At 42.3% G+C, this 19,662-nt stretch overlaps 1 protein-coding gene across 9 annotated transcripts in view; it reads right to left on the bottom strand.

The window, feature by feature from the left end:
* The window catches only part of WNK2 (WNK lysine deficient protein kinase 2), a 117,092-nt gene that overhangs the window by 64,539 nt on the left and 32,891 nt on the right, over nucleotides 1-19,662 (bottom strand). For all 9 annotated transcript variants that reach the window (XR_004754009.1, XR_004754012.1, XR_004754013.1 and 6 more), the window contains exons 3-5: nucleotides 11,526-11,698; nucleotides 10,327-10,547; nucleotides 6,370-6,527 (exon numbers count right to left, since the gene is read on the bottom strand). Coding sequence is in view for 2 of the 9 variants with exons in the window: in XM_035337348.1 (XP_035193239.1) it covers nucleotides 6,370-6,527; nucleotides 10,327-10,547; nucleotides 11,526-11,698 (552 nt within the window). In the remaining 7 variants the exon portion in view is untranslated. The remainder of the gene's footprint in view (nucleotides 1-6,369; nucleotides 6,528-10,326; nucleotides 10,548-11,525; nucleotides 11,699-19,662) is intronic.

Genomic DNA, 19,662 nt, shown 5'->3' with positions numbered 1-19,662 from the left:
GCAGCTTCCACCCCACTTCCTGAGGAGCTTTCACCTTCCTAGAGGAACGTACTGCTCCCATATCTATGTGGTCACATAAACCTGCCAATTACTTCTTATAATTGCAGAGTGCCTCATGGGTATGTTGACATAAACTGAGCATATGAAGCAGAAACAGCTTAAGGTATATCACTATACCTCTTGATTTAATTTTCTTTTCAGAATTCATAAACATCCTTCATTTAAGTGTTCTGATGAACTCGGACATGGCAGGGATGGAGCAGGGCAGGACATGTTGGGCACCAAGGAATTAGGTTTGCCTCAAAATGTTTCTTTTGACAGATCCCTGATGACTGACCCTGATTTTTGACAATGCAAATCCCTTTCATAAAAATAGCATCTCCTACAAACACCATTTTACTTTCCACATCCGAGCATCCATTGTATTAATCTACTAAACACCTAGGCTATGAATAGGTCACCAAAACAAACAAGGATAGCATATATCCTTGTGAAGTACCAAACGGAACTGCTTTCCCAGAGTGTTTTCTCAATGCCCAGATACTACAGAATGCTTTAGCTTCTTACTCTTCATTAAAATCTCCAAGGCCACCTCATTGTAATGCTGCAAATCCTCCCTACAGCACTGTGCCCTGATGCTTACAAGCCTCCTGACAACGGAGAGGGTTTATGTGAAACACAGGTTTCTATTTGGAATCAAAGGATCCATCTCATTCATTTATTCAAAAGCCATCTGCCTTTCCTGAGCATTCCCAAGGAAACATGGCAACAAAATTCAAAGTATACTGGCTAAGGAATTATCCATGGCAGTATGAAAACTGTACAGCTCTCTCAAAGAGAAGTAAATTCAACACCACTACATCCAAAATGGAGGGTTAATTAGTTGACGGGAGATGTACAGGGATAATTTCATACAAATTCTTTATGAAAAAAACAAACACCACCAATAACAAAAAACACATCAAACCCTATATTAAAAAAAGAACACCTCAGTCCAAGAACAAATCCCCACCACTCCTTCAAGAATCTCCTCAGCTTCTTTCTAAAAAGAATTAGATTTGAAAGGCAATACACTACACTCTGGTATAAGATAGTTGAGTCTGAAGACAGGTACATGTAAGACGTTAAAGTTTTAATCTCTGCATTAAGCGGAAAAAACGTGAAACTCATTTTTCAGAGTTCTGAGAATAGCTGCTTGTCACTTTTCCATCAGCAGAGCACTTTTGAAACAATAACTCACGATGCTTTGTGAAATGCACAACTTATGCCAGACGAGTCAATGGTAAGCCTGACCCACGTCAGGCAGTAACTTTTCTAAGGGCTTTCCTTGCACCCAGAAGGTGCCCTCCTAGACTAGATACACTCTTCTTTGAACTCCGGATCCACCTTCTGCTTCAGCATACAATACAGTGTACTACCTAGAATCAAGTAGTTCCTGAAAGGCAAAAAAAAATTTCCTCCAAAAGAGCTGAAACCACAATTTCAGCTGAAATTCCACTCTACCACACTCCTCCAAAGTCAGTACAGTGAAAATAAAGTTCTTGGTTCTGTCAGGATTTTGTTCCAGGACGTTCACCAGCAAGAGTACCGTCTGTAATTATAAGCTCATCTCTACTTCACTCCAGAACATTGCTCAATCCTAATGCTAATCTAAGAAGATTATCTGCAGATCTAAGAAGGTATCTGACATACACCAGTCAATGCAATGACATTGATAACACTTTGTCTGCTGTGGCTGTGCTACAGCTATAGAATTTATCCTATCTATACAAACAATATATAACCTGCAAATGCAGTTATATGAAAATTTATATGAAAAATTTAACATGATAAACAACATGAAAATTTAACATGCTAAGCAGAACTCCATAGACACATGGGTTGTTATAAAGCATCAGTTTGTGCAGCTAAAGCCAACAAGGTAGCCATGAACCCCCTGTGGGCACAGTTGGTCTGCAGTTAATTCTGCAGTGCATCAGTAAGAAAACATTGGTCTGGAGCTGCATGGGAATGCCACGGACTCTGATGGTTCATCACTAAATATGCCTATTGTCTACATAAAAATCTCTTGGCAGAATGATTAAACACAAAAAAAAAAAAGACTAAGAAAAAACATCAAGTTATGCATGAAAAATGAGATTATGGCATCAGAATGAAGATGACTGCAAATATGCTGACAAGGAAATCACTCCAAAGTTAACCGCAATAAATGTGGCTTTGACCTGTTGCTTGAAAAACAGGTTACTTATGTTCTCTTATATTATCACATATGCTTAAAATCAGCCAAAAAAGTTTTGTATTTTATCTTTTTCCCCTCATGTTGGGTGCACTGTTGCAGTAGGCCCTAAAGAGGAGTCCATGATCTTCCATAGCAATTCCAGTTTCACATTGCAGACTCAGTCAGAAACATTCTTCGTCTCCTTTAGTTATGCTTTTTGTCACACCGTAAAAAACAAGAAATCATTAGGAGAGGACCAGAAGAAAGGTGTGAAGAAAAATGCGTTGATTTACTCTCCAGAGTTCTGGATGACAGGGCAGAGAGAAACCTCCTAACAGTGATGTCTAAGCAACTTGCCTCTCTGTACATTTGGGAAACACTTTGTATCTACAGGGTACTGTAGCAATAATTTTCCATGGTACTTCTCAACTAAACCTAGGAATAAAACAGTGCAATTCAGCCTCTCGGGTTTTCATCTGCAGCCTACTTCTACGCCACATTCAGCCTAGTAAAAACCAACACCAGTAACAGCTGCTACATGATGACTGCAACCCTGACTCTTCATTAAGAGCCATTTTAAAACTCTTCCTCTGAGAGTGTTCCCCAGCCCAGCTAGGTGGGCAGAGCCAACCCTCCTTGGTGGCACACAGCGTGAAGAAGGCGTAAGGTCCCCAGGCTCTGCATTCTGACACCCGACCCATAGTGACAGCCCCCCTCAGCCCTAGTAGCGCCTTGCCGGGGTGACTCACGTGGATCCATTCGGGGTCCTCTGCAGCTGCCAGCTCTTCTGTGGACACAGCTTCTCTACAGAAGCTGCTGAGCCCCCGAGAGTCGTTCCCTCTGGGAACAAGGATCTTCTCCAGGGCTCCTGCTGCTCCCCTCGCACACTTGCCCTGGAGGTCCTCCCCCTGCTCCTCCTCCATGTCTGACAGTTCATGCAGCTCATGGCATGCGACAGGGCATTTTTCCTCTCCGCAGAGGATGGTTAACCCCTTCCTCGTGAGGACAGTAATGCCAGTTTTTCCATCAAAGGAATCCTGGTGCCTTTGCCCCAGCTGCTATTGCCTTGAGATCAGCAGAAAAAAAAGCAGTACCTTTGTGTCTGTACCTGACGCATCCTGCTTCAGCTTCCCCTACCAGACAGATCCGTATCAAAAATACCTCTTACAAGTAAAATTGACCTTCTAACAGCTTCTTCACTGTTACTTGTTCTTCACAATAATCTTTATTTTCCATCTCTCTGGAGTTGCAAGTCTAAGACCACTCTTAGAAAGTTATAATAATTTACCATATAATCCTCAGCTGCATAAAGTTTATTGCTACAAGACGTAGTTGGCTCAGACTTTCAGTGTTTAAAAAATGACTACTTATGTCTGCAAATTGAAATATAGCACCTAATTAGGAACCCTCTGATTAATCTTTATTCTTTGCCGTCTTGGATATTGCTTTGATAAATGAGGCTATTGAGCCTTACGAAGTCTTAATCACCAATATTCCAGATGGCAAAGAGCTATACACAAAGTTCTACGAACGTGGAGCAACGGAAGACATCTGTATCATTTGTGGCTCCAAATCCAAACACACACGTACTACAGGTCAGCTTAACATTAGCTAAACACGATGGCAGCTCCACAAAGAAATTCAGCACACTGCTCACACAAACTTCTGCCCAGTGGAGGAGGCAACACACCAAACACCCCTCAAAGCCGTTACTAAATGCCTAGGATAACCAGGCCAAGAGGGAACCCAGTATCACACTTAGGAGACAAGGCCTCATAGCCTAACAGAGTAGTCTTCTACTGTCACCATGTGAAGTGCTAGAGCATAAGGAGATCTTTCTTAAGATGCACACAAAGATGGCATTTAGAGCAGATCCTAAGGACTACATACCTAAACGAGGCCAACAAGCCATTGTGCCAAATGAAATAAACTTTTCCTTGTAGGGGAGGAGTGAGCAGAATAGCAATGTGAACCAAGCAGCTATCCTCATAAGGATTCAGGCAAGCGACTTCACCGAGCCATCAACTGTATTTCACTTCTTTGAAAAGATGCAGCGTGCATTTGCAGCCAGCCCATGCTGCACAGCAGAATAGCCTGTAGTCAGCAAACAACGTCACATCTCTGCACACACTGCACACTACAACACCCTACAGAGCAGGCCCAGCCGTTAGTGCATCAGCTAGCAACAAAGCTAACTGCACTGCAGAGCAGCTTCTGATGCCTTCTCCCCCCCCCCGAGTAGCAATGGTTTGAAGGCAGCACTCTAAGGAGAGTTAAACTACCCAAACTCAGGGCTGCAGTCCATTGGGAAAGATTCATTTCTGCCAAGCTACAAATGTCTGCTTGCAACCATTTACACAGAAATGAGATAAAGCTGTTTCCCTCTTCAGATGCAACCTCCTGCTTTCAGCAAGTCGTGACATCTCTCTCATTTCCAGCAGGGACACCCTCTTGTTTCTTGTGATACTGACTTCAACTTTTAAACAGACTCCTGAATCATTGTATCCTCCCTCTCCTGTCAGGTTAGCATCATCGCAGCTGGCTAGCGCAGCAATCTACAAGAGCACTGACCTCCTTGCAGCCTGGTCTTCAGTTATGAGGAAAGACAGATATTAGACAATACAAAATATACTTATGAAGAATGAAGCGCATATCAAATTGCACATGCAAGTGTGTGGGTATCTGACTAAAGCATCTCTATTACCCAGCATGGGAGACTACTATTCACCAAGTCAGAAAATGCAATTTTGAGCAGCGTTAGCTGACTGCAGTACTTTACAGGACCATATTTGTACTAGCGTGATTCACAAAACCTCTTGGAGAAGAGTGATCTCAAGTACATTTCAAAATTGGGAAGTTATTACTAAATTTCATTTGTGAAGATTTTTATTCATCGTAAGCAGTGGGACAAGAGGAATACTAGCTAATTTTGGCACCACGCTTTTGAAAGCTATGTTTTTTCTCAATACATCTATAATGTAAGCCTAACGACTCTTTTTACCTTATAGGTAAAATAAAATAAAATAAAAGCAACCTTATCTCTGGCTATTTTTGCAAATTTTAGTGCAGCCTACTTCAGAGGACTACTCTCGTCACATCCTGAGTGTGCAGACTGCATCTTTGGGTGATGGGGATATACAAGGGTCAACCTGTACAGCTCAGTAGCTCCTTTTGCAGCAACCAAATGCAAGAAGTAGCTGGGAAAATCTTTGACAAGCATTTTTAGCATTATCTATCCTGAAAAAAAAAAAAAAAAAAACAAATCCTATACTCTTGGTTTTATTTATCCAAGCAGAGCAGAATATAACCACCTCTGCCAAAGCATTTGGCACGTCGCATTTCTCTGCAGTCAGTGATTCTTTCACTGTTTTGCAATCTTACAAACTCCTAAGTTCTTTCAGGCATTCGCAGTGCAGCTCACATAGACAAATATACTTATCATCTGGGGGTGAGAGTGTTGGGGAGGATAATTTTTTTTAGGATAGAAATAATTTTAGATTGGCTTCTCCTCCAGCCTAACTTAACCTGAAAACGCAGCAACCCATTTCCATGGTTCCAGTCTGGCAATTAACAAACCGTACAGAGTTCCTAAATGCAGATGTTAAAACTCTTCAGGCTCACTCCCAAACTAGACGTGGGTATGCTTTTCCCTTTTATACCTTCATACAATTTGTTACACACACAAGCTGAAAGAACCCATACTAGATATCTTAATCAAACATCATGTGCCACATAAATATTTAGGCTGCAATCTAGAAGTCAGCCTTTTTGGCTTTGTGGGAAACTTGACCAGCTCTGAATAGTCCCTATTTCGGAGGTAAGACTACAGCAGAGATGTTTTCCTGCTCATTATTCCCAGGTTTCATGCACCCTTAGCTGATGGAGATAAAACAGCAACAAATATTACTGAAAATATTATCTGTAGCTGCAGTGTATGCAAACACAATCCCACAATCCAACCACAGAACTGGAAGCGTTCCAAAGAGACCTGCAGCAGTTCTCTGCAACCCAGAGCTAAGATACCTCAGTTTCTACAACAAAGCACACACACACAAGACAGTACTGACATCTCCATTGAACTATGTTTTTAAACCTTCAGATTACAAAATACCAAGGTACAGATGTAACTAAAATTAAGGAAGTTTACTCACACAGGTTACTTTCCGGTAAATTTGAGCAGCATTCTGGCATTCTGAGTAAGGGTATTCTGAGGTAGCCATTTCCAACATGCACATTCCGAAAGCATAAACATCAACGGATTCATCGTAGTGTTCCTCGTACATTTCTGGGGCCATAAATTCTGGTGTACCTACACATAGACGAAAAGATCCTAAGTTATTCATAAAGTCTGAATGGCTTTAATTGCAATCTTTTTGCTGTGCAATCACAGCTGTGCAAGGGTGCATGCAAGATTATTTCAAAACAGGGAAGTAACTAGAAGAAGCTCAAACATCCTCCAGGGAAGAAACCCAAAGTCAATACACCCACAGCTCGCTAGTAATATACAAGGGGAGGGGATACATATCAAAACTTCAAAAGAGAGTACTGAAATGAGATACGGAACAATGCCTGAATACACTGGAAGTTACAAAATGGTTTCCTTCTCTGGATGAAGGGAGGGACGCGGTTTGTAGTCGTGAAAAGGACAAGAAATGAGAAGCTTTGGTCTGGCTTTTGACAAGGCGAGTTTGCATTTTTTCCTGCAGGGAGATACACAGCAACTACCCAGCAGACAGACAGCACTTTGAAAGCAAGTGGTATCATAAATTCATCTACAAAGTCGTGCACAAAACATTAAACATAGTTCTGTCACTGGTTCAGTGGTACAAATCAGTGAGACTACTTGCAGAATAAGGTCCTACTCCACGGGGATTAGGATGTCAAAAATCAGATACAACTGAATAAATAGGAAGGGAAACGTTGTACTTACTGCTTCTTAATGGGAAGGTGCAGCTTTGTGACAAGTGGCTGATTACAATGCCTGCAAAAGTTATCTTTTATACAGAAAAGCAAAAATGAACACACAACATGTCGTCAACAACTGCAGAGTAACCCCTACACTTCACACACACTGGCAAGGTCAGTTACAAGAGTTGCTCAGCCTTTGTCAAAGAACCACTGCACAGCAAAGTACTCAGGAAGGTGTGGTCTTATAAAATCACAGAATCCTTAAGGTTGGAAAAGGCCTCTGAGATCATCTGGTTCAACCATCCCCCTACCACTACTGTCATCCACTAAACCACATCCCTAAGTGCTTATAGAGCAAAACAGACAATTAACATTTAGGTAGTTTATCTCAAGAACTCTATCTCCTAAAATATTGTACACTTGGGAGTTGAGACCGACCTTTCTTTTTAAATATAGAAGATATGAAGGAAGAGAGATTAACAGTCATCTGCTGTGGGAGAGGACAGTTTCCACCAGGGAGCAGCAGGTTAACAACAGGAACATGAGGGATCCTGGACCACGTAACCTCGCCGTCAGTGCAGTAAAATCCATCCCAGCACCCACATCCCCCTCCCCAGACCCCGCTGTCGCTATGGCAGGTTGCTAGCAGCATCTGATTTTATGACATCTCTTCCATCAGCACAAGCACAACTGCAAGACTCTGAAAGAGTCTTGTGCAGAGCTGCTACATCACTTGAGAATGAAAAAGACTCAGACACAGAAGTGAACCTCATGAATTATGGAGCATTTCAAGTAAGTTTCTTGCAAATCTGAAAAAAAAAAAAGTGATAGCAATAGACTAAGAAGCAAATGATATTCTTGACACCATTCCAAAACACCATGAAAATGACATTTTCCACCCATCCCTTGGGGGTGGGAAGGAATACATACAAGTATTGCTAACAAAACAGACCACCTAAAATGCAAAGCTGCTCAGCAGCTGTTCAGCTCCTCTCTGCAGCACGAGTTGTGCCCTGGCTGGGCTCCCTGAAGAGACACACCGCAAGGTCAGGTGAGCATCGGTGGAGGCACAAACACAGCGAGAGAGAAATTGGACCTCGGCCATGCTGACTTCACTGTTAAAAATGATGTGGAATTGCAGCTACTAATATTCATTTAAAGCTACTACAGCTAGGGAGAGGGCTTGCTGTAGGCAAAGATAAGGTGAGTGGTAAGGACAGCAGGGTGCATGCAGCCCTGGAAAGCCAGGCTGGGACACGCAGCAGGAGGGAGAAGCCAGAGCCTAGGGCTGGTGCCCATGGGACACCCTTCCCACCCTGCCCCTGCAGAAAGCCCACTTTAACCTTTTCAGTCCTTCCACCTCCCTGCCTATACTTTCAAGCCTTAGCTTCCCACCTGGGGGGAAAAATGCATTTTTCTTCCCTGCTGCGAAGGTGGGAGCCGGCCCAGCACCAGGAGCAGAACCAGGTCACACCACCAGTGCTTCCCAGTCCCCCTGATTCTTTCCTTAGAGCAGCACTGCTCATGAAAAAGATGGGTTCAGTTTTACTGCCAAAATGAATATAGACAGCTTGCCAGCAACCTGCAGCCCTTTTCATTATTCAATTTCTGTCAGACACGGCCATGGCTTGACAGCCTTGTTGTAAAAACTCATTTTGCAAAAATCTATATTGGTATTTCTGATATTATTCCTAGTCCATGGGTAACCGCTATACTGCAAAAAAGGAGAAAATTAAGAGAAGAAATGCTGATCCCACTCCCACCAAAAAAAAAAAAAAAAAGCCATTAGAAGGTAATAACTAGAGAAACTTAACAGATGTAAACCACCATGATTTCACTGAAATCAACACGGCTAAGCAGACCCACAGCAGCCAAGCACACATCCAACATTTCAATCCTAATTTCACTTCAACAGTACTGGGCTCCCCATGTAAAAAGGGTGAAACTTTTGTATAAGTAGTTATAAAATATAACTGAAGAAAACTTGAGATGCTATAACAGTTATTTTAGAAACTACTGCTTTAAAGATAGCATGCTATTTTCTTTATAGTTATGGAATAGTGGTTGTCACTGGCAGTTTGCTAATTCTAATCATCTCAAACCTAATTTCCATTTATATAGCGAGCTGAAATACAAATACATGCATGATAACTTCCCTCACTTTCAGCATCCTTTCTCAGGAATTTACATATTCCAAGAACCATCACATACATATCTGAACAAGGAAGATTTGCTAAGAAAGCTTAGGGTAAAAAAATAAAAAATCTTTGAGAATTCAGGAGAAGGATATCCCAGACACATTTCTCACACAGAAGATACTGAATTTCACTTTTGCAAGGGAATGACATTCTTCAACAATCATTCAGAAAACGTCCGCCCAGTTCAAGCAAAACCAAGTTATAATGCTCCTTGCATGGGTACCATTTAAGAACATCAGCTATTGCATATCCTAGTGGAAATTTCTTTTAATTTTGTAGCTACTGATTTTTAATTAATTGCAGATGTTGTTTAAGTAGGACTCTGCCAGGACTACACCAAGGCACAGACAAGCTCTGCAGTTGCCTGCAGAAGCAACTTATTTTGCTGATGCCCCAGTAAATGGGGATAAGCTGTTCCAGCCAGACCAGCTCTCCTGTGACCTCCCTGCAGAGGAGAGAAGCCTGGCTCTGCAGGGCACTACCCACAGACCAGGCTGCCTCTTCCTTCGGCAAAAGTAACTGTTTTCCCGGCACTGCTGGCAGCAGAAGTCTTCCCAAGGGCTTCCCAGAGCCTTTCACAGTGCCACCTGGTTTGTGAAGAGCAGGCCACCATCTGTCTTTCCTCCTCCACCTCTTTTCTCCTCTCTCCCCAACAGGCACTGAGCCTGTTCTCAGGGGGATGGTGCACACAACCTGTTGGTAACTGTTGCTGCTTCTTTTGGAGGAGAGAGGAGAAGGATTTGTGGATGGGAAGGAATATTTCAATTAAAAATTTAACATTATGATACAGAAGGAAGAAAAGATCAGGGTACCGTTTCCTAGATAGGCCCTACAGATGGAGATTTTTATGATGGTATAAAGGGAACAGCCACTAAAACCACTTAAGTCTCTGCTAGCAGCCTACAAGTGAAAAAACCACTAACATGAAGTGTCAAAGACAGACAACTTAAAAAGACCATCACTGTACCAACAGAAGGAAGCCAAAGAGAACAGAATGATTACCTATTACGCTTTTGGCAAATGAAGCTCTCTTGAGGGTTGCCAGTCCTAAGTCTCCTATTTTCACAGATCCAGTTGGTCCAGTAATAAAAATATTGTCACATTTCAAGTCTCTGTGAATTATTGGTGGAGTTCTCGTGTGCAAGAAAAGAAGACCCTTCAGGATTTGCCGGCACCAACTACGCAGAACTTTTGGTTTCATCACTTTAAATCTCTTCAGATACCTGCAGTATAAACACACAGAAGTGGTTATAAAGAAAATGAAGTGTTATTATAGATTCTAGGGGCTTTAACAGCTGAAATTCATTCTGGATAAAAGCCTCTTATTAGATGCCATAATAGCAACTCAAAAATATCTCCAAATTGAAAGAAAGATCTTTTCAGAAAAGGAATTTAGAACATTCATTTTTAGAGAAGAAGATGATAAGCATTTTTGGTGCAATACAACCAAATATTTGCAAGATAGTAAATAGTAAAGCAATTCACTTCATGCAGAGAACAGTTTTAGAAAATATGTTTCACATATTCAGAACAGAATAATACTCAAGTTTAATTTTAACCACAAGACTTTGACCTCTGTATCATGCACCTGCATTTTTTCTGTTCACCTAAAACACTGATGGGGAGGGTACATTTTGGAAAAACGTCCAATGGCTAATGCACCAGCAGAGAAGCACACTGGATGTACGCAGTGATGAGCACTGCTCCCATTGGGGCTGAAAATCTGTTCCCGAATTCATGCCAAGTGCTTTGTATCAACCCTAACCAGATTGTCAGTATCAAAAGCTATTAAATAATATTGTTTAGCAGATAACCTAGAGCACCTCTTGCTTCAAAAAGAGACTCTACCATTCAAGTGCTATTCTATCTGAATTTTGTAACAAAACATGCAAATACAAGCACAAAAGCGAACACAAAATCACACCCTGACAAACTGAAACTTCACATGCAGATGAAACAAACCAGGGAACTGCTTCCAGTTACATAACTGAAACAGAAGAACGGGGAAAGGGGAGATGGAGGCCGAAATTCTTCCTGTCAAGTCAGCACAGTTCAAACATAGGGACACGCAACAGACACCAGAGAACAGCTCCATTTTTTCCTTTTATCTTGAGATGCTTTTTTTCAGAATGTGAAAGTAGGATTTTTCTAAAAATTTCTATAGCTATTCTTAGACTGCTCTCCAGGAGCACAGTACTTACGTCTTTAGTGTTCCAGAGGTCATCAGTTCGGTAACCAGTACGATACATCTTTTTCCTTTTACACAGGATTCCCAGAAGTCATAAAATCTTACAATGTTTGGGTGCTGTAGACCTTTCAACATTTCTGCTTCCTCTTTAAATCTCTGTCTCTCTACTTTTGTTAATTTTCTGTCCTATAACCCAAAATAAGATGTTATTAGTATCAAATGGACAAAAATAAAGCCACTGTGCTGATACAATATTCAGAATTCTGGATTTGTCTTATGCCTGTATCAAGAACACTTATAAAATCTTTTACGTAACAGATGAGCCATGTGTATGAACTAGGGCACTTGCCTTAAATCCAGTGTCAAGAAGACAAAGACTTGCCTCGGAACAAAGAGATGTCTGTGCTATGCCACATGACAGCATTAATATTTCAGGCAACACAAACATACCGGCGTTTTGATGTATCAACATATGACTATTTACTTCTTGCTTTTGTAAGGATCATTATCTGTCAGATTAATAAAAACATTTTCATTTCCAGGTGTGCAACAGAGCCATAGCAAAGCCTCTGCTTCCTTTTACAGCCGTGAATACTCGGCACAGTAAATGACTGCACCTGGGAATTTATGGCCAGGACTACCAGGTGAGGTCCCCAGAGTAACCATGCTGGGCAGTGTGGATCTTCCCATTTCTCTAGGGACAAATTAAGACAATACCACCTCAAGAACAAACGTTTCTCTAAGCACAACTGCAAGTGAATAATTTTACTGACTTTTCTTGAAAATTGGCAAAAAATAATTCAAAACTGTTCTTCAGCTCTTTCTTTAGGCTACTGGGCAATATTTATTATTTTAGCTTAGAAATGTGAGTAATGTTACATTCTACTACTGCAGTATTCATAAATAAATTCGGGAGCATTTAGTCCAGGCTGTAAAGTAAGAGTTTAAAATGTATGTAAAGCCCTAGAAAGGCTTTTTTTTTTTTTTTTTTCCCTCCCCAAGTGCTCCTACTGCCAGAAATGAACATATGCAATTCACAGATATAAATCAACCAAGTCCTCCCAAATGGCTTTTGTGTGCTTCCACATCAGCTGCCACCTCCTGCAGGCTCACAGACAGGTGGGCTCCAGCCGGGAGCCCCCCAGCCCACAAGGCAGAGCCCACGTCCTGGCTGCAGGGGGGTGCACACAGGGTCTAACTGCCTGGCTCTAATTAACACCAGCTAAACCTTACAGCAGGAAGCTCAGCTTCGTGCTCTGGCCTCTTCAGAGGCGTATCACTGAAGCCCACATAGCCATGGTGTAGCTCATCTCCCGTGGCCAGCCGGTGGGGCTGGGCGCACTCCGGTCCGCTGCCCTAGAAATGAAGCGTGGTCGTTCCCTAAAAGGCACAATTGTGTAACTGTTCTTACAGGGAGGCAGGCTCGTGAATCACTAAAATTAATTAGTTCACATGTTAACCTCGGACATTTGCCTTTTCTCAGTTAACTCAGCTCTGTTCGTAGCATGAATTCAACTGGCAGCCAGCTTACTTGTAACCGCGATCCAGAGCAGCAAGGTCACTGCGTTTTGATATGGTCTGCCCTCGCCTGTGGTTGCAATGAGCTGGGCACAGCAAGGAGAACTTAGGGGGCTGCAAACATGCCAGCTTTGCACAGAGCTTTCACGAGAAGAAAACCCAGGTTGAAACAGTGACATTTTAGCTCTTCTTGGAAGACAGAAAGCCTGCTTCTCCAGCAGCACGGGGGAGGAGAACCTCATCCCAGCAGTAGCGCTCTCTGGGCTGGCACGGCGTGGCCATGGGGACCTGCGTCCCCATCCCAAGGGGTGGCTGGGAGCACCCCGTGCCCTGGCAGAGATGCTGGAGCAGGCAGGCAGCTGCACACCGGGCTCCTACTGCCAGGAGCAAGGCGGTATTGCTGCTGCTGCTCTGGACTTACTGCGTTTTCTGTAAGTTAAAAAAAAAAAAAAAGGAAAGGCAGGCTGTCTAATGAGCCAGCACAAGAGAGCCTGAGAATTGCTTTCAAATCCATCAGTACTTCCCCTACTGCTGAGTTTCCTCTTAATTTAAACCCTGTAGAATAAATCAGACACACTGCTATTAAGGAGGAGAAGGAGCAAGTCCTTGTGTGAGGCAGGAAGAGCATAGTGTGGGCTAGCAGAGAAAGGAAAAGACGGCAATGCAGATCCAGCTATTTCTGAAAAAAGAAAAAAAAATCCTAATTAAAAAACTAATACTGAACCCCTTGACTCTCATTTCCAGATTTCTGAGCACTGTGAGAAATTCTCTACTGCTACCTTATGGGTAACATTTAAAAGACCATTCAGACGTTGCAGACAATGGTATTCCATATGTTCTAATATTATGAGCATTCGGATTGACAACTGACTTCAGAGTATTAAGATGGCAAGCTGAGCAACAGCAACAAAATGATTTTGGAAGACAAATACATATTTCATATATAACTACAGGGAAGAACCTGGATTTTTTTTTCCCCAGTCATAACAATAGCTGAGCTATCATTTCCCAGGAGACAGCTCTGGCCCATTACTAACATGAAGAAGCAGAGGACGAGGCTTTGGGCAGAGCTGCTGCCCTTGCAGGCTGAGCTCACACCCACCGGAGGGGTCTCCAGTTCAGAGGGCGCAAACAAGCTTCTTAAATTCCACAAGGCTGAACCTGACACGAGTCATTTGCCAAAATGTAAACTGCTTCTGAAAGGGCTTAACAGTTGAACTGTTTTCTACTCTGGAGCAGCAAAACCACCTCTGTTTAACTGTGTGACTCACGTGGCATTTATTCTGAACCCAAAAAACCTTCACTGGGGTCACAGACACTTACTCCCTATCATACAGTCCTCCCAAGGTGGAAAGTTTTTGCGCTGGACACAAGGATCTAAGTCTGAAACAACCTTGGAATATCAAATTTTAAGATGAGGAACAGGATTCTTTGGAATGGCCATGCCAAAGAAAGCTAACCCACTTAGCTGGATCTAAGGCATCACTTTGCATGATCCAAATTCAAATGAAATTTATGAAAATTTGGGGGAGTAAAGTGAGTTTCCAGATTCACCCACTGAGTCACCAACCATCGCGCTGTCTGCATGGAGATGTTTGTGACACCATCCAGCTGAACAGGGAGGCTCCCAGGGATGCTGCTACACACGGCGTCGCTCCAGAGCTGGACAAGTGCAAGCACAGCATGGCACCGAGCTGCTGAACAGGCCCATGGTTGGTCTGCCTCACTGCTTTAATGGCACCACTTCTACTCTGAGCTTCCTCAAGGTACAAGACTTGAAAAGAAGGTTGGAAAATGTTTGCAGGGTGATCAGAGAAATATCAGTATCAACCTGCAGATATCTCCATGCTTTGTCTCCTTTTAAGGCACCCACGGTGCTCGGCTCTTTCCCTCCTCACAGGGATGCAGTCTTGGCTCGGGGGGCTGCACTGTATTTCCATGTACAATAACTGAAGGCTTCTTAAGTCTTCTACACAGCATCTAGGCTTTCAAAATAAACTTCAACCTTCAAAAGCTCATAGCAATCACACTGAGCTGGTTCAACTTTTCCAGACTAGCTGAATTCAAACAGAACCAAGCAAGAAGTGAGACAGCTGCTCAGCTTGTCTTACTGCTAAGGAGGAATCTGTAAACTTACCTTGTTCTTCCATTTTAATAAACTGTGAGGAACAGTCAGCTTAAAAGGATTCAGTAAAGAATTTGTCTGCAGCACAGTTGGAACGAAAGCCACAGCGAGACCAGATACAACAAGCAGCAGCTTTCTCACACCATCGATGTATTAATTTTGCACATACATGCACAATGCAAACTCAGATTCAGTCTGTTATTTACTGCAGTGGCATAACTAGAATAACGCCGAGCAGCACGGAAAGCACTAAGCTACACAAAACACAAGGGGAAATTCACTCTTTTAAGCAGATAAGAGATTGCATCCACTGCAACACAAGCTACAGAGCAGAACAGGTTGAAGCCTCATTCCCAAGCGCAGCCGCACCGACCCATGGTCAGCTACCTTACCCGGCACTCAGAATTTCCCATTTTATTATCACAGCTACTCTGGCCTCCTGCGGTCACATATTTACTGAGTGCTTCTGCAGGAATAAGCCACAACAGCGTGCATTAATGGTGCATCGCAGGCACAATATCAGCAGGGGTACAGGCACTGCCCGGTCACACACGCAGCCTGGGTGATTTATGGCTCCATAATTTAACCTTTCATATAAATAAATGAGCATTAATTGGTTTAGGGTTGCACAATGTGTACTTCACTATGAAAGGCAGTCTGTAACAGACAGATAGTAAGCGGTAAGAAGAGGTACAAATTGTGAAAGCTACCTTCTCTTCGTTAATTCTCTTTGCCTTCTAATTCTCCCTGCTGCAAACCAGATGATACCTACGTGATCCATTTTAGGCATCAAAACACTGAAAGCTATTCACTTCTTTTTGGAAGGAAAAATAATTCCCCATCAGTACTTTATATAATCGCTGTTGGTAAATTACGTCCTGATTCACAGAGACTGGAGTAAAATGATGTTGTTAGCAGGAAGACACATTAAACTCAATTTCCTATCCGTAAATCATAATTCTGCTAACCAAACACCATTCTATCACACACGCTCTCTGCTTCTCCCTGCTCTTCCCAGGCAGAGCTACCAAAGCTCTCTCTTTGTTAACATAAAATTTATCCCTTCATTAAGTTCCTTGGCGGGGAACAATAGCAAAGATTGGAATTAGTAAGTAAATGTGTTAATAAAATCAAAGGGAAGGCTCACGAATTAAATTTCTGGAATGACACCCAAATTAACAGCAGGAACATGTTCTGTTAGTCATCCCCAAGCATCATTTCCTCCAGGTTGTAACATATGGGCTCTGACTAAGTCTTGCTAAGTTACACAAGCATGAGACTGGCTTTCACCTGAGTTACAGAAGATTTCTAAGATTAACCACTGAGGACGAGTTCCTTCCCATCTTAGTTGTGAGGGGCTAATAGATTTGGGTGGGAATAAACTACACTACCACGCTGTAAAGGAGACAAGATGGAAAAAAAAATAAGACCACAAGATTATTTTTTTTATTTTTTTTTATTTTTTAACATGGAAACCCCTAAAAACGCCTGAAGTTGCAGAGTTATACTTACAGATAGCTATTTGATTTTGCATAACAGGACAACAGTCCTCAATGCAGAACCTATTTTGGTCAGTCAGTGAAGACAGAGGCGAGCAGAAGCACTAGGGCAGCAAATGAGGGAAGGAAGGACTTACCTCTGTCACGTACACGCTATGCCAGCTACAGACCCATCAAGGGCTGCTGTCATCTTTCACCCACAATAGTGATGAAAAGGGAACTGAAGAGGCACTCCCAAGAGGGGAAGTCAGGTGTCTAAATCAGCAGAATGAACACCTATTCATGCTGATTTCTACATCCATATGCCAAATCCGTACATTTGCTCATGCACTGCAGCTGCTGTTCTAATCGGACATCACCTTGAGACATACAGCAGCAGTGGGATCCATTGATAGCTTTCTCCTACCTTGCTATACATAATTTTACAGCAGATTTACAAACAAAAGCACAGTTCTGGTCTGCCCTACTGTCACAAGGCTGAGATCGGGACAGCCAGTACGGAGGGAGCGCACAGCACAACCAGACCCTGTCAGGTAACTGAGGAGCTTGATTTGTTCCTGCCGTGAACCTGGGACACGTTACCTGGTAGCTGCATATCACCATTAACTCCTTAAATTCTGTATTATCAGTACTGTCTTTTTCAGGGAAACACCATGATTTTGGAAAAAGTTTCAAAAGTAACTAGTAAAATAATAGGATCTACGAGTAATAGAGCTCACACCTGTGCAGGGCAGCTGCTGTGGGGACTGTTTTGTGTTATGGCAGATGACCAGATTCTCTCTCCAAGTCAGGGCTGAAGACAATGTACGATCCAAAGGATATTAGGTCAATTATAAAACATGTGAGATGCTGGTTTCAGAATTGTCCTGCGTTTGGCAGAAATGCATGGTACCAGATACCCCATCCTCGTTGATGGGTCTCCCTTTTCCCCATCTGTATTTCACATTTCTAGAATCTGATTCTCCAATTTCTCCAATTTTCTTCTATGGAATACAATTTCAATATTAATTGAAAAATTCTGGTAGAAATATCAATTATTGGCCACTGAACAAGATAGAATATAGAGAACTATAAAATCTGATCTCACCCATCTTCGTAATTTTTTGCACCTTCTTCTATAAGAAGTAGCCACTGATTTCAGCAGGAATACTTATGGCTTACCTAACCTTTTGATACTGTAATTCAGAAAACTATAGTAACTTCACAGGCCTTTAGAAATGAAGATGAACAATAATAAATTTTAGAAGAAAACTAACAGCAATTTTTATTTAAAATGAAAACTTCACTCATATAGTGCAGTCACTTTTTGCATTTCAGACTTGTTTCATCCACTATCAGCAGAATCCCCGAAGACAACTGGGAGCACAAGCAGGCTCAGACATAGCATTTTGGACTGTGAAGGGCTCAAGACGTTACTGAAGCAGTTACACTCATGTACCAGGCTTATGCCTTTGTTATTATGCCTATGCTGTGAATTTTTAAAGACATTTCGAACCTTTTATTCCCACTCCCCACATATTCAACAAGTATGTGTCATTTAAAGAAGTCCTAATGCAGAAAACCCCCTTTCTGCGAACAAACAACAGATGCCATTAGACAACTTGCGAATGAGGACAATTTTTTACAGCTTCATTACACATCAGCTTTCAGCCAACATTTTTCTTCACCAAGTCACCCTCTGTGAAATTACAGCCTACTATTCGTTAGCTGTATTGGTGAGGTTTCCCAGTGGTAGCTCATTTTCCAAATGCAGAGAAATCAGTCCTTGCCCAAAAGGACACTCACAACTCAGTGAGCAAGACCTGCAGAAAAGACTGGAAGAAATTACACTTATTTGCCTGGGTTCTTGCTGGAAATTTACAGAATTTACTGAGCTTTCTTTCCTGCTGGATGCAGGTACAGCTTGCAACTTCAATTGCTTAAGAGAAGAGGCAGAGTAACAGTGAAGTTCACCTCTGAATGTCAGAACTTAAAAAACTTGTCCTGCAAGGTGCAGGAGGAAGGTGATTCAACATCTCAAACCAAAGCTGTATGCAAGGGTCATGAAAATACATAAGAGACCCAACACCTTGGGCAGAGACTGCTTTACAGATCAAAACCCTGAAACCCAACTATGCTATGATAACCTATGGTTAAAAAGAAAGAAGTTCATGTCACAAGCAATTAAATTAAGTGCAGGTAGCACCCCATTAACTCTCTTAATTGCCGGTGCTTCACAGGTCCCACATAAGCCTATAAATCTAGATGAAATACCAGAAACAGTCCAGGCATGCCTCACAAAATGACTATTTCAAATGAAACTGAAATAAATGTGTGAAGAAAACAGACAAAACCTGTTACATCAGATCACCAAAATACAGCTTCTGCTTCTCAATGAACAAAGAAATAAAAATAATAATAATAAAATAAACACCACAGGAAAAATGTGTGTCATGAGATTTGATATTTTCTGGAATTCACTCCTGAACCAGTGTTCACTAAAGTTTACACTATAGTTCATGCTGCTTTTAAAAAGCCTTTTGTTTCACTTCATGTCGTCCATAAACACAGTATTTGGACGCATACAATGTCCAGTGCTATGAGACAACATCCCAAAGAGCTGAAGCTAAATTCCCACTTATTCCCTGCTTGTTATCCTGTTCTTGTGTCCCACCTGCAGTGGGCAGGGTACAGAAATCACCATCCTGAATTCTGCTTTCATTTCTAAGAGTTTTAAAGAGTACCTGCAGCAGGCTGGATACCCAGGAAGACCATGCAAATACCTGAAGGTACAAGGGCTGATGTCTGGATAATTTAATAGCTATGATTTTGAAGTACCCTTGTGCCAGTGCCAGCTGTTGCAGCCATCCTGGCCTGGGCTGCCACAGCAGGAATGGAAAGACAAGTCTGGCAGCTGCCGTTGCCCCGTAACCATCTGCAGGTGACTGAAAGCGTGTGAAAGGGAAGAGCGAGGAGATGCCACCACCCTCGGAAGGCTGGTGTCTCCCAAGCCTGGTGAGAAGAAGAGA

The sequence above is a fragment of the Oxyura jamaicensis genome, chromosome 12, assembly GCF_011077185.1.
Source record: "Oxyura jamaicensis isolate SHBP4307 breed ruddy duck chromosome 12, BPBGC_Ojam_1.0, whole genome shotgun sequence".
Lineage (NCBI taxonomy): Eukaryota > Metazoa > Chordata > Aves > Anseriformes > Anatidae > Oxyura > Oxyura jamaicensis.
Note: the sequence above shows the minus strand (reverse complement) of the source record. Positions and strands in the feature narration are given on the sequence as shown.